At 40.4% G+C, this 14,383-nt stretch overlaps 1 protein-coding gene across 1 annotated transcript in view; it reads left to right on the plus strand.

The window, feature by feature from the left end:
- Nucleotides 1-1,015: 1,015 nt before the first annotated feature.
- The window catches only part of LOC307014439 (syntaxin-1B), a 96,141-nt gene continuing 82,773 nt past the window's right edge, over nucleotides 1,016-14,383 (plus strand). The window contains exon 1 of the mRNA XM_079642336.1: nucleotides 1,016-1,487. Within this exon, the coding sequence (XP_079498462.1) occupies nucleotides 1,458-1,487 (30 nt within the window). The 5' untranslated portion in view covers nucleotides 1,016-1,457. The remainder of the gene's footprint in view (nucleotides 1,488-14,383) is intronic.

Here is a 14,383-nt window from a genome sequence, read left to right on the forward strand (position 1 = left end):
CCTGTCTAGCTTTGCATAGCCGCACACTGCGAGGGCAGAACAATAATATATGTTATACATTTTAAGGATATATATTAGAGCAGTACAATCAACTGATTATTATAATAATGCATGAAAATCAACATATGGAAAGTTATTCAATGAGCTGCTGCATTTTTAATAACTTCTAATGCTGTCCTATTTTGTCACACTGTTTTTTAATGATATGGTATAGCATTACAATTAAAGCATACATGTATGCGCAATGATTACATGCACTGTGTGAAATGTATTAAGGGAATTGCTACTTTGGGGTGTGGACACTCACAAAATGAGTTTATATCTTTTTTTATGTTTGTTTATTATTTAAGATATTAACGCTTTATATATATAAAGCATCGCTGGTTATAAAAACATTTATTTTATTCGAACACGTCTTAATTTTTAGGCTTTTCCAACCATATTTTCATATATGCGATTGATAGCATTTCAATCAATTAATGAATCAGATTTGATTTATTTACTTGATAAAACAATTAAATCCATTGATGGCCTATAGGTTTACAAGGTTGTATGTATTATATATATATATATATATATGCCTATGCAGGCTAGGCAATACGTTTTTATGTAGGCTGTATATGTATATACAGTAGGCTATATTTATAATTTAGATATTAGTGAATGACATTACACTGTGATTTATATGTATCAGATTTTTACCCTCCCCCTCCCTCCCCCTGACCAAATAAGGACACACAGGATGAACAGATTGTCCCCCTGATCTTCATTCACCGGAATCCAATCACACCTCCCTGCTGCGGAGAGAAGGAGGAGGAGGGGGGGGGGGGCAGCAGGTACAAATGGAGGATGGAGGGATTGACGCATGCGCACTCGCGCTCCATCCCCTCCGCATCGCCCCCCCTGTCCTCCCTCCCTCCTCTCTCTTTTTCTGCAGCATCAGTACCACACTCCCTCCCTCCCTGCTCCTCTCTCCCTCCCTCCCTCCCCCACCCACTCTCCCTCCCTCTCTCTCTTTCTCTCTCTCTCTCACGGTGGTGTTGCTGCCGGGCTGCTGCTGCTTTGCGCGCTGCGGGGCCACACTGCGACCGCACCGAGGAGGAAGAGGAAATAGCCGCGTAACCGAAAGGGGGGCCAGGCTGAGCCAGAGCGGCGGAGAGGCACCATTAAAAAAAAATAAAAAGAAGAAGAAGCAGCAGCGGAGGGTCTGAACGCACCGGATAATAAAAACCAACCTCCCTTCGGCGGAGACGCGTCACCCGCGCTGTTCCTCCCTCCATCCCTCTGTCCGCGCACGGGAAGTGAAGCAGAGGTGCAAAACGAAGAGGAGGACGAACAGAACAAAAAACCTTGTTGGGGAATCTCGGAGCGCAAAACGACGCCGGACACCTCCCCCCTCCCCCCCGAATCAGGGCCGATTCTCCTTTTTCTAGCAGCCAGCTCGGCGCGGCGACACCATGAAGGACCGTACGGCGGAACTGCGAAGCGTAAGCTAAATTGTTCCTCTTTATTCCCATCCATGTTGGCCTCCATGTTCCCTCCTCCTCCTCCCCCTCTTCCTCTCTCTCTCTCCCATCCTCCTTCGGCCGCGGCAGCTGCACGGCCTCGCCACCTCTCTGGTCGATGAAAGCGGCTAAAAAGCCTCGTAGAGCCGGCTTGGTGTGCGCGGAGCGGGGCGGCTCACGCTGTGCATACAGAGTGGGGCTGCAGATCTGGGGGTGGATGGAGCCTGAAAGGGGGTTAGGGTGCTCGGGGGCTCACTCAGGCTGGAGGTCACGTTAACAGCCGCACGTTCGTTTTATTCTCTTCTCCGCGTTTAGCAGGTGATGTGCGCGCGGCGGGTTTAGACGCAGAGGCCCTGCTCAGGTTTTTCTCTGCTCGTGCAGCACTGCATGCATGATGGATAAATGGTTTTAAAAAAGGAGAATAAACCCCCTACCATTAATGCTAAGGTGACCGTGCACGTTCACGCACGCGAACCTGGGTGACCTGATGGGGAACAGAATGCAGGGATTTTTTTTTTCCTTTTTACTCAGAGGCCGCAGCCGCGCGCCTCCTCCCTGATGGAGAGGCTCGTGAGGGTGGATGTGCGGCTGGGTGGAGGCATCACGGTGCGGGTGGAGCGGAGGATGCGGTTTTATCTGCTCCTTTTCCGCGTGTCTCCTTTGCCGCTCTCTTCCACCACCACCCCTCCCCCCGCCTCACCCACTCGGTGATAGTGAAAAGATGGGGGGGGGGGTTCTTCAATGTTCCAAAGCCTCACCCATTTTATGACTGTGTGGCTCTGCATCGGGTGACTGGAGGCTTTGATGCGTGCGGTATGCGGGGCGACGCGGTGCGGTAGGGGACTTCTCCAAGCGAACAGCTGATCCAGGCAGTTTGGGCGGATTGTGGGGGTATTTTTTTTTTTGGGAGGGAGGGGATGTGTAGGGGTGTCACATCAGCTGCTCAAACTCTGCAGCAGCTCCACGCGCCTCCCGCCGCCACCACCCGGGTTCAACAGGGTTCGTGCTATAGCCAGCAGAATACAGCATCTCTATAAATATATTTGTATTAATACCTCTATTTATATCTGTCAGTGCGCCCATTTAATACTACAGGGATTTATTGGAGATTTTCATCAATTAATTTACATTTTATTACATTTTCTGCAGCTCCATTTTCCTCTCACGTCATGTCTCTGTTACAGATGAATTGTGGGAGATCAGCTGATCAATAGTATCTAATGTGTGTGTGTGTGTGTGTGTGTGTGTGTGTGTGTGTGTGTGTGTGTGTGTGTGTGTGTGTGTGTGTGTGTGTGTGTGTGTGTGTGTGTGTGTGTGTGTGTGTGTGTGTGTGTGTGTGTGTGTGTGTGTGTGTGTGTGTGTGTGTGTGTGTGTGTGTGTGTGTGTGTGTGTGTGTCGAGGTAATTTGCATTAAAAAAGTGACAGGCTCAGCACCGCCTGGAGTTTACCGCACTGCTGTCCATCCATCCGTCCTCCATCCTTCTCCATCGCTCCTTACTTCCTCCATCTTCCCTTCATTCCCCCCACCTTTCTCCATCTTCCATTTGTTGCCTCATTCCTCTATCTTTCCTCACTCTCCATCCTCAATCTTTCTCCATCCCTCAATATTTACTATACTTTCTCCATCCTAACTACATCCTTCATCCATCCTCCTATCCTCCATTTATTTCCATCCCTTCATCTTTTTTTGCTCAATCTTTCTCCATATTTTCTTTATCTTCCTCCATCATTTCATATTCCCTCCATCTCTCTTCAATATTTCCTCTATATTTCCTCAATATTTCCTCCATCTCTCCTCATTATTTCCTCCATATTTCCTCAATATCCCCTCCATCTTTCCTTCTTTCCTCATTCTTTTTTCATCTTTCACTATCTTTCTTTTTCTATCCTTTCCGTCCTCCTTCTATTAATTATTTTTCTTATCCTGCATGTCTCCATCCTATTCCACTTTATCTTCACCTTTCCTACATCACCTTATATCAATATTTACATTCCTTCTTCATCACCTGTTGCATTTCTTTACAATTTACTCTAACTAATACTTATTTGCATTATCTGGCATTTAGTGTATAAAAATTCACGTATTTGGTCCAAACCCTATTTAGACTAACTATGATAAATAAAGGTATCAAATCATCTAATTTAAGTAGCTGATATTAGAGAATATGTTTACAATTCTGTGACTAAAATGACACATTTATCCCCAAAATATGTGGCGATTTCATTAAAACAAACAAATGTGTTGTTTTATTAATCCGTAGATTAGCCTGTTAAACCCCATGCCCCGCCCATGGGAGGCCAAACGCAACAATATTCACGAAACTGTGTCTCAGGGCTTCTTAACATTTAACAACCTATTCATGTGTCATACCCACTTAACGGGAAGAAACTCAGCTAACTGACGATGTGAATTTTCTTACTCAAACAAAACACAACTCTAACGCCAAGCGTCTGAATTAGCACTAAGCGAAAGAGTGCTGACGCGCTTAGCACATAACTCACGTTAGCGATCTTTTATACTTCATCGGATCTGCACAAACAAGATATGAAAGCTGAGATTCCACAGATTCCAATGGTATAAGCATCATCACTGTGCGACCAAAACTTGCAGCAGCGAAGGCAAGCAAACACAACACACAACTTCACTTTACAGAGCCAAAACGGCAAATACGTCTTAACTTAGCTGTTTTCTGATCAAAAGTTGTGTTCAATGGCATTAATACGCATAAAACGCTGCTGTGTATGAGAGCTGTAACCCAGCTTTCGGTTTTGGGCATGCTGGCTGCGCATCACTCTCATTCACCAATGGTAATGTTTAGGTGGATTAACGAACTTCCCCTCGATTTTATTGGCTCTAACGGTCAAATGCCACTTGTTTTGCATCAATCTCGATACAGGGTACTTATTATATGTTATAGTTTGGATTCCTAAAGCTTTTAGTCTACAATCCCATCATTCAAGGGTGGTTTTAAGTAATGTTTTTTTTGGGACAGAAACTATAATTTAAATTGTTTTACTATGTTCAATCTGAATTTACTTTAAAATAAAAACATCTGTATTGATTCTGACTTTTCTACATCCAAATCACAGATGTATCATTGCTTTGAGAAAGTAAATTATTCATTTACCCCTTTTAGAAGTGAAGATATATTCATTTGTTCTGGGAATGTCATTTTCGAACCTGAAAAACAGGCGTGGGGTTTAACAGGTCAGGTTGTAATATTTAGGTGTTTAACATTTATTTAAAAGTTCTTAAATATACATTTTAATATGATATAAAACACAGACAAGCAGGACATTCCCATTTGAAAGGGCGAAAACAGCATTTTATGAATTTATCATGAAAAAAACGATTAATGTTGTCAAAATAGTTGGAGGTTATTCTTCTGTCCCTCGATTAATGGTTGCAGCTCTAATTAAACTGTGACTCGCAAAGATGTAGCCTAAATAATCCTAGAGGGAGAAAAGAGGAAAAGGGAGACAAAAAGAAAGCAGTGAAAAAGGAGGAGAGGAGGAAAGAAAGCTAAAACAAGAGATGGAAAGTTGTAGAGGAATGGAGGAATACAGATGGAAACAAGAAGGGAGGGCGGACAAGGAATAAAACAAGGGAGGGGAGGAAAGGATTGAGCAAAAAGACAAAATAATGAATGGAGGACAGCATTTCTAGTTAGTTAAGGTTGTAGAGCTGTAACATTTAAATGTAAACTCATGTAAAAATGCTAAAAATGTAATACAGATTTTTAAATGTAATATTTGTCTGCTTATTTTCAAACTGAAACGGAGAATTGAATTGAATGTATTTTGTCTATTTGACATAACTGTATTAGGTTAATTGAAGGCAATAATATTAAGTTCAAATACAAAAGAAGTTCAAATGTTGTGACATTTGTTGACATAATACATTTATTTAAAGTCAACATTTCAGTTTTTTCAATGTACATGGCAGTGATTGAGTGTCATTGGGTCAAAACAAGACATTATACAATATCGTGAAGTGTAATCTGATGTTTTATGGTTTTTAGTTGACATAAAAAATGTGAACTATTTCCATGATTAAGTAACATTCAAAAATGGACACGTGCTGCTTTTCTCAGTTTTATATCAAAACACTGAAAATCAAAAAAAATTGCCATGGACTTTGAGAAACTGCCATTGACATTTGTCTTTGTCTTATCACATTGTATACATCCAACCAGTCAGAAATAATGTTTGAATGCAGCCCTAATACAGCCACTTGCCAAATATGAGTGTACATACACCATCCAAACTCTGTTACATTTTCTGAGCATTTAAGAAAAACACAACTACTCTCGTAGTATTATCATATACAAAGTATTCTGTGCTTTGCACTGAATAAACTGAATCATTGACTTTAGTGAAATGTATTATATCAACAAATTCCACATAACTTTTTTCAGTGTGCCAAGGACATTTTTCTGCAGGAGTGTAGACCTCTTTTAATTTAAGGTGCCGTGTTATGCATGACCACTGCACATGGCGGGAGCGTGCACAGCGTAAAGCCAAAACTCACAGACATTTCAATGATTTGTACGTCAACGTTAGGTTGTCATAGACGGAAGATATTTGGTTAACGCGACCTCTGGCTGAAACAGAGGGGATTATGGGATGCTACAATGATCTGTTTGGTATTTGGAGCCAAACACTTCAGAGACATGTTTTGTATCTGAAACCTATCATATATTGATGAAAAAGAGTATAATAGGAGACCTTTAAGCTGGAACTGGAGCTTGCTTATTCTTCTTCTACAGTGTTTTAACGACACACACTGGTCTCTATATACGTTAAATTAATATTCACGTAACAGCGGAGTGTAGCCTCTCTCCTTCTTCCTTTGAGCCCTAATGACTCCTCCTCCTGTCGGCCATGTTGGATCAGTGGAGTGTGATCCGGCTCCGTGCTGCAGCCGGTAACAGATGCTGCTGTATCATGCAGCGGCCGCTCGGAAACAATTCTCATTTATGTAATCGTCCACATCACAGACGCTGCCTGCTCTTCTACTTCCTCTTCTTCCTCTTCTTCGTCTTTTTCTTCTTCTTTATTGAACCTAATATTTGTATTTAAACTTAACCTAATAAAGTTATGGGAAATGTGTTTACGTCATACATTTAATCAGATTCAATGTTTCAGTTTTTTCAGTGTTCTTCCTCTTCTTCCTCTTCTTCCTCCTCTTCCTCCTTTCCCCACTGATTTCTTATTTTTCCTATTTTCTCATCCTACTCTTCTCTCTCCTCCCTTTCTTCTTCTTCATCTACCATTTCATGGTTCCTCTTTTTCTTCCTCCCATCCCCTCTCCCATTCTTTGACCCTTCCCTACTCTTTTACCTTGTCTTACTCCTTCTCCTGATCTTTTTCATATTCCCCTTTCTCATCTTCTTCCTCGTCTTCCTTTTGCCTCCTTCTCTTGGACAGCTTTAGAAATAATGCAAAAATACAGTCTGCTGTCCATGATTGAGTTGGAATAAAAAATGGGGCCCGATTCCCTGAAATGAGTCAGCATTATGAGTGCTAACACGCTAAAGTGAGTCAGCATTTTTCATGTGAGAAGAGAACATTGAAAGAATGATAAAGCTGTTCTTTCTTAAATGCTTTTGGTTGGTGGTAGTGTTGGATTAATGAAATAGATTATTTTGTAGATTCTTTTTTTGGTGTATAAAATGTCAAAAAGTCAAAAAAAATTCCATCCTATTTTCTCAAAGTCAAAGTTGATGTCTTTAAATGTCCAAACATTTTCAACGTATTATGATATAAAACTGAAAAAAGAACCAACATTTCAAGATTTGTGGGCCTGAAAGGTCACTTATAGACAATATGTTATGAAATATTCCCAATATTTGATCATCTACAGTAAACATCGTAACATCAGACTGTTTTGGCCTAAAATGAAACGTAATTTGCTCTCCAGCAAAAATATATCTTCTGCTGTGTATAAGACTTTTTATCATTATGTGAATACAGAAAATGTAAATGTTTTTTGTTAAATGCTCTGAAAATTGTACAGAGTTTGGTTGGTCAATTTGACATCTAAAAATCCTGACTAAAGTTGCGCAGAAATTCCAAGGCCTATGTATATTCTGAAAGATTAAACATTTGCTTCACGTGTTCAAAAGCAGCTGTGTGTGTGTGTGTGTGTGTGTGTGTGTGTGTGTGTGTGTGTGTGTGTGTGTGTGTGTGTGTGTGTGTGTGTGTGTGTGTGTGTGTGTGTGTGTGTGTGTGTGTGTGTGTGTGTGTGTGTGTGTGTGTGTGTGTGTGTGTGTGTGTGTGTGTGTGGCACCATATCCCATTTCAGTGTCATTGATTATGACAGAGGGTGGGAGGGTAAAATGGGACATGATTCACCCTCAGAGGTTTCATATGGATTATTTTATTAAACTGACACTGAGACACACACACACACACACACACACACACACACACACACACACACACACACACACACGCACACACACACAAACTAATAATCCAGGAAATAGCCGATTAAGCCCCAATTTAAATAAGCATTATTTTTCAGCAAGTCAGAATATGTTGTTTCGCTTTCGAGAACTTTAAAGAAAATCAGCTAAAATCTCGTCAAGGGCATCAAATTGTCTAGAACCGGCCCTGCTTTCATGTCATGTGATACCTTGCTTGGCGAGCGAACCGTTTAGTGGCCATTAGAGGAACTGCAGTTGTTTGCACTTGTGAGACATAAAGGTTTTCTAAGATAGTTCAATGATTTACAGACTATGTAACTATTCTTCTTTGTCAAAATACTTTTAATGTTCATTTTTATTTTTAAATATAAAACGCACTGATTAAATTGTGTGTCTTTAATAAGATAGTCCAAAACAGACACATGATCAGCAAACAAAGGATGGTGTTTGGTTTATCTGCCTGGCGGTACCAGGTGGGTGAGGTCTGTTTGTTTTAGTGTTTGTTTGACTTTATCTACACTGAACACACACACACACACACACGCACACACACACACACACACACACACACACACACACACACACACACACACACACACACACACACGCACACGCACACACACTGTCATCTCTTTAGTAATGACTTGCTCAAGGGCACCTTGACTGCAGCAGTTCCTGCTGTGTGACCCTTTCAAATTAAAGTTACCCCAGCTGTTGCAGTATTATGTTTTATATTATTTGTTGACCCTTTCAAATGACTGTTAAACCAAGCTCTAGTGGGTTGACACTTCCTGCTCTCTGACCCTTTCAAATTAAAGTTCCACTGAAGAAAGGAGATTTACCAAACCTTTTTTTTTATTTTCCACTCCTGAATTTCTTTAACTTTCATTTAATTGTTTGCTCAGATTATAAAATAAAAGTAATAATTTCACAAAGTGTTGATTTGAATCTTTATATAAATGTGCGCATTTACTTTACGGCCGCTGCTAAGTTACTTATTGCAAACAGTAAGTATTATATATTTTGTTGCACTCTTTATGGACGTTAGATTTCTATGTAGAAGATGTATTTTTATAGATTTAATTTGTTTTTTTCTAGCTGTTCTCACAATAAAAAACGATTTCTTCATGCATGGCATTGTGTCCAAGCGCAGCAAACTCAGAAATGGTATTTAGTCTGCATTCTGATCAATATACTTAAATAATGATAAGATATGAGAGAATAAGTGAAGGAGGAACTAACATCCTGCAGTTTGAATTAACCTCTAAACATGGTTAATGTACATGAATACTGCTTGAACACTGCTATGGGTTGATGCTAATCATAGCTAGCTTGTGTGTGTGTGTGTGTGTGTGTGTGTGTGTGTGTGTGTGTGTGTGTGTGTGTGTGTGTGTGTGTGTGTGTGTGTGTGTGTGTGTGTGTGTGTGTGTGTGTGTGTGTGTGTGTGTGTGTGTGTGTGTGTGTGTGTGTGTGTGTGTGTGTGTGTGTGTGTGTGCCAGTGGCCATCCTTTAGCCGAGTCAAGGGCAAACTCATGGTTACTGCTGGCAATCTGGAGGTCACTTTCACATCCTGACATTATTCTCTGCAGTGTTTTAGGGCTGCGTATATATATACAGAGCTGCAAAATGAGATTTTAGCCGTTAGCATCTCCCTGGTTTCCCTTTTTCAATTGTGGAAATTGAGGATTATAGCAGAAAATAAACTCAAACAAGCGCTAATGGGGCACTTTGTTCAGCAGGAATATTAGCAAATATTAACACAGCTTTTATATTTTTTGGAGGTAAAAGCTAACATTAGCCTATAAAGGAACTACAGTGAGGTCACATGACTTGACGTCACCACTGCTAAGCTAAAGGTGGCAAATGATTGTCGTGATGACATTTTGTAGTCTCATGAAGTCATTTGTAAGCAACTGCCGTTTTCGTGATACATACTGTAGAAGCTTCAAAGTTCACAAGAGGGGTATTTTGATTGCCTTCGAGACGAGCGAACAGGAAGTGCTAAAATGCTAGGCTGTACTTACATTTACTATTACAAGTAAAGCATTGCCACCTGGCAATGATGCCTCTTTCAATAATCCACATCACACAACTTACTAGAAAAAAAGCTATTGTAACTATTGTTAATATAAGCAGGTGATTTTAAGCGAGGATATCATATATCACATATCGTTTTTTGTTGCTATAAAATATTAAACTCTTGTACAATAAGAGCCCCTGTTGTTCTGGTGGAAGTAACACTTAAAACAGAAAAATAATATGTTATACATTACATTACATATAAGTTACTTTCCCAATTATGACTCTGCTGTTCACTGGGGTTGATTATCTTCCATAAATATTTTTGTTTTCTCGGTGAGATTCAGTTAATTAAGATCTGATTGCTGTAAAATTAGATCACCCCTTTCCTCTTATTACTGTAGTATAGATATACACCTAACAATATGTCTACACTTTTGAGGGCCCTGTGGTTGAAATACTGTGCATACCCCTGTCCATAAACTAAAACCATAAGATTTAACCTTCAGCCCTGTGAATAATTGAGGACTAAATGTTGATTTAAAGTTGTTTTTTAAGGTGCGATTTACACGGGAACAAAACAGGTTGTATCTGCTTATTTTCTCTTTCGTATAGACCGCTCGTTCACACGAGGCCGCAACGGAACCGCGGAAACGGACCCCTAAAACGATAACGGGTCCCAAGGTGGATAAATCTGCGGACGGAACGCTCTGGGGGGCCAAACGGCTCCGTGTGTACGTCCCATACGATCATTTTCCTGATAACGTTGAAGCCAGAGCCCCGCCTCTCCCCACCTCTGCTGCTCACTGCTGTAGCATGGTCAGTAGCTACTGCTACTGACCATGCTACAGATGTTAGTGCAAAATCTACAGCTCCTCTACCACAACCATCAGCAACAAATGGACATGGAGAACTACATGAACTACATGTTGCTAAATCCACCGCGGAGATTAAACAGAGGGCAACCAGGCAACCATGGCAACCATGCTCGGGGCTCTTTGCTGCTATTTGTGTATTTTGTGGCGGAATTACAGTGCCACTTACAGGCGTGGCATATGTACTACAGCGTCTCCAGCGGCTCGAGTGGTGTTGTTTGAAGGGACACGTTTATTGAGCCATATCCGTGTGAACGGAAGACTTTTTTGATATCGAAGTTGGTTCGTTTGCGTTTCGTTTGCGTTCCTGTGTAAATGGGGTCAAAGGCAGCTTTCCTTAACAAGGCAATTCAAAGTGCATCACATAAGGCAGTAAAAGTTTAAATAAAACAAAGGGTTACACATTTTTAGATATGTCTAATATTTCAAATGTCCTCACTCAAATGTCGAACTAAGCAAATATGTCCTTACTATAAACAAAGTTTCAAAAGTCACACACCTTTAATAATAAATTTCTTATAGAAGCTGTTTCTCCCTTTCAGAAATGTCCTTATTTTGTGAAAATGCATTCAATTTAAATGTTATTCCATTTGTGTTTTCTGGTCTTAAGAAGAGCTTCCCAGCCTAAGTATTTGGCATAATTGTAATTGTATAACAGTAAAAATAAACAACTTGAATCTTGAATTCCTAAAAAAATCCTATAGCATGTCTAGAAACTGGTCCTCACAAAGACAGATAGACAAAAAAAGTGCACACACCCCCTCCTACATAGTATTGAACCTGCAGTATCTGCTGAGTGAAGACAATCCTGTGTGTGTGTGTGTGTGTGTGTGTGTGTGTGTGTGTGTGTGTGTGTGTGTGTGTGTGTGTGTGTGTGTGTGTGTGTGTGTGTGTGTGTGTGTGTGTGTGTGTGTGTGTGTGTGTGTGTGTGTGTGTGTGTGTGTGTGTGTGTGTGCGCACGTGTGTATATGTGTGTGTGTGGGCAGATTGGTCAGTAGGAGGCTGGTCATGTGATTTATGGCAGCATCTCCATTTAATGGCCCTGAAATCGTCCCGGCCCACTTGGGTGTGTGTGTGTGTGTGTGTGTGTGTGTGTGTGTGTGTGTGCTCATGCATTATAGATGTACCCTTCCCCCCCTCTACATCTTAGCGAGCAGCCTTGTAACAAACAGCAAACCTCCTCCTCTTCTTCTCTTTCTCTGCAGCGGATTTATTTTATTTATTCATACATTTGAATATTAATTAATCTGTTCAACCAATCAGAGAGCAGCTTTTTTTAATCAAAGCTATAAGGTTAATCCTTTTTTTTTTGGTTGATCCTCGTGTCTGCTTTCAGAGGATGGCGAGGCCGTGACGTGATGATGATGTTTCAGGTCTGATAGGAAAACATGCCGGCGTCCTCTGAGTCATGTAGCAAGCAAAGGGTCATCTTAGATTTAACAGCATTAAGATCCTTTTTGTTGACCTTCATGAATGTTCTCCGTTTGCTGACAAGAAAATCTCACCTTTATCACTGAGCTGTTTATACATGTCAAAAATAAATGACATATTCTTTGACAGTTTCTCTCAGTGGCTCAGGTATATTTCTCAGGATTTGGCACATTGACACAAATGATTTTGTTGCTTTTAGTCAGATTTAGTTTTTCTTTAAGACAGTTTTTGTCAATAGTTTTGTTACATTTCATAGATCCGAATTAAAATGAAGCCTTCACATAATCTAGTCACTTGTATCTTAAAATAAATTCCTCATTAGTTGATGAGTTCTTTTGGTACATTCATGCAAATGATTGTGTATCTATCTGGATTCTCAATGTTGGTTGAAATGTTCCTAAACCGAAAAAAACGTGTGCATAATTTTGCATTGATTAGGGTTTATGTTATGGCTCTACCTTTTTAAATAGTTACAATTTTATTTTTGAGATATCAGTTCTCAGTTTGATAGACGGCTCTAAAAACTAAATTTCCCATGAGCCTCGTCAATTGCTTAATTTGTGTCATTGATGTTACTGAATTCATCCAGAACTTATCCTACAAATGTTTTAGTTTAAGATCCAGCTGAAAAGACAGCAGAATGTGGAGCTCTGTGATTGGTTGTTTGTTGGTGAAATTAGTGATGTTATTTCCACAGATTTATTTTAATGAAAGAACATGATGTTTTTGATTCTGGTTTTGTTTTATTTTTGGTTAGATAATTCTACAAGGAGAATTTTTTTAAGACAGAAAACAACATGTTATAATCAACGAAAAGTTTAAAAAGATCAACTGAAATGAAATAAAACGGATAAAACAGGATAATTATTTTTACGGATGCTCTCAATTGACTCAAACAAGAAATTGTAATTGAAGGTAAAACATTAGGTTTGAATAATCTACATATTTTTATTCTGATCTTGCGGTGTCTTGTGTATTTGTCAGGCCCGGTTCCAGAACAAAATGACTCAGGGTGCATCTGAGATTAGAAAGGGTGCAGTGGGAAAGTGCTATTTTTACAAGTGTTGAGTGGACCTAACACCCGGGGGTTCCTCACCTCCTCTAGGAGGGTCCTCACCTCCTCTAGGGGGTTCCGGGGGCATGCTCCCCCAGGAAGATTTTTTTTTAAATATTGAAGTTAAAAGCATCAATCAATCTGGTGCACTTTGAGAGCAAAATTAAGAGATCTATGGATCTATGTGCTCTTTGCTTGATTCATGCCTTCCCAATCCCTTATCACGTAGCCTATAAGAGCATGGCGCCTTTTTTACATGAATATTCTAGACAATCTCCGTTTTGAAACCATGAGCTGCAAAATGAGCGCCTTACCCCACTGTACAGGCGAGTTGGGTACTTTTTGAAATATACTTGGGCAGGCTCTGTTTTGCCGAGGTCCTCTGGAACTTGCGGGCCGCCGAGGGGTGGTTGTGTTTGGGGCAACGAAGACGGCTGCGGCTGCTCTGCCTCCGTGGGCGAGGCGGGCAAAGCCGGCGAAACGGGCGTTAGTGTCCACGACAGTGGCCGCGGGTAACGCAATGTCCCCATGATCTGAACTGTTATTACCTGCAGTAGATGCTGAGGGTGCAATGCACCCTTATGCACCCCCGTAGAACCGGGCCTGGTATTTGTACTTGTGTTTATCAGCCCACTCAGCGTTTGTCCTTAAGAAAATATATTTTAATAATTCAATCTAGATTTGGGAAGATTAATATTTGTGAAGATGGTTATTATGGTGTGTTGATATAAAGTCAGTTTCATATCAAATCATAAAGTATATTGTAAAATCAAACCAATGCTAGATTTGATTGACTTTAAAAAAAGAAACAAACTCTTTAGAAAAATAAATAATCAAATGAACCCTTCCAAAATGTGCAATTAAATAATGAATGCATTTTTTGATAAATTGCATTATTTGTATGGCTGTCATATGGAGATAGTGTTTTGTGTCTTGCTCATGGGCGTCTGGGCAGCACAGAGAGCAGTTTGCAGGTTTTAAACACTGCTGTGTATAAAATCCAGTAGAGGGAATGCAGTATATATAGTCCAGGGCCAAAGTCATTACAGGCCGTTATTGAATTGAATT

The sequence above is a fragment of the Notothenia rossii genome (genome assembly GCF_949606895.1).
Source record: "Notothenia rossii genome assembly, chromosome: 8".
NCBI classification, from domain to species: domain Eukaryota; kingdom Metazoa; phylum Chordata; class Actinopteri; order Perciformes; family Nototheniidae; genus Notothenia; species Notothenia rossii.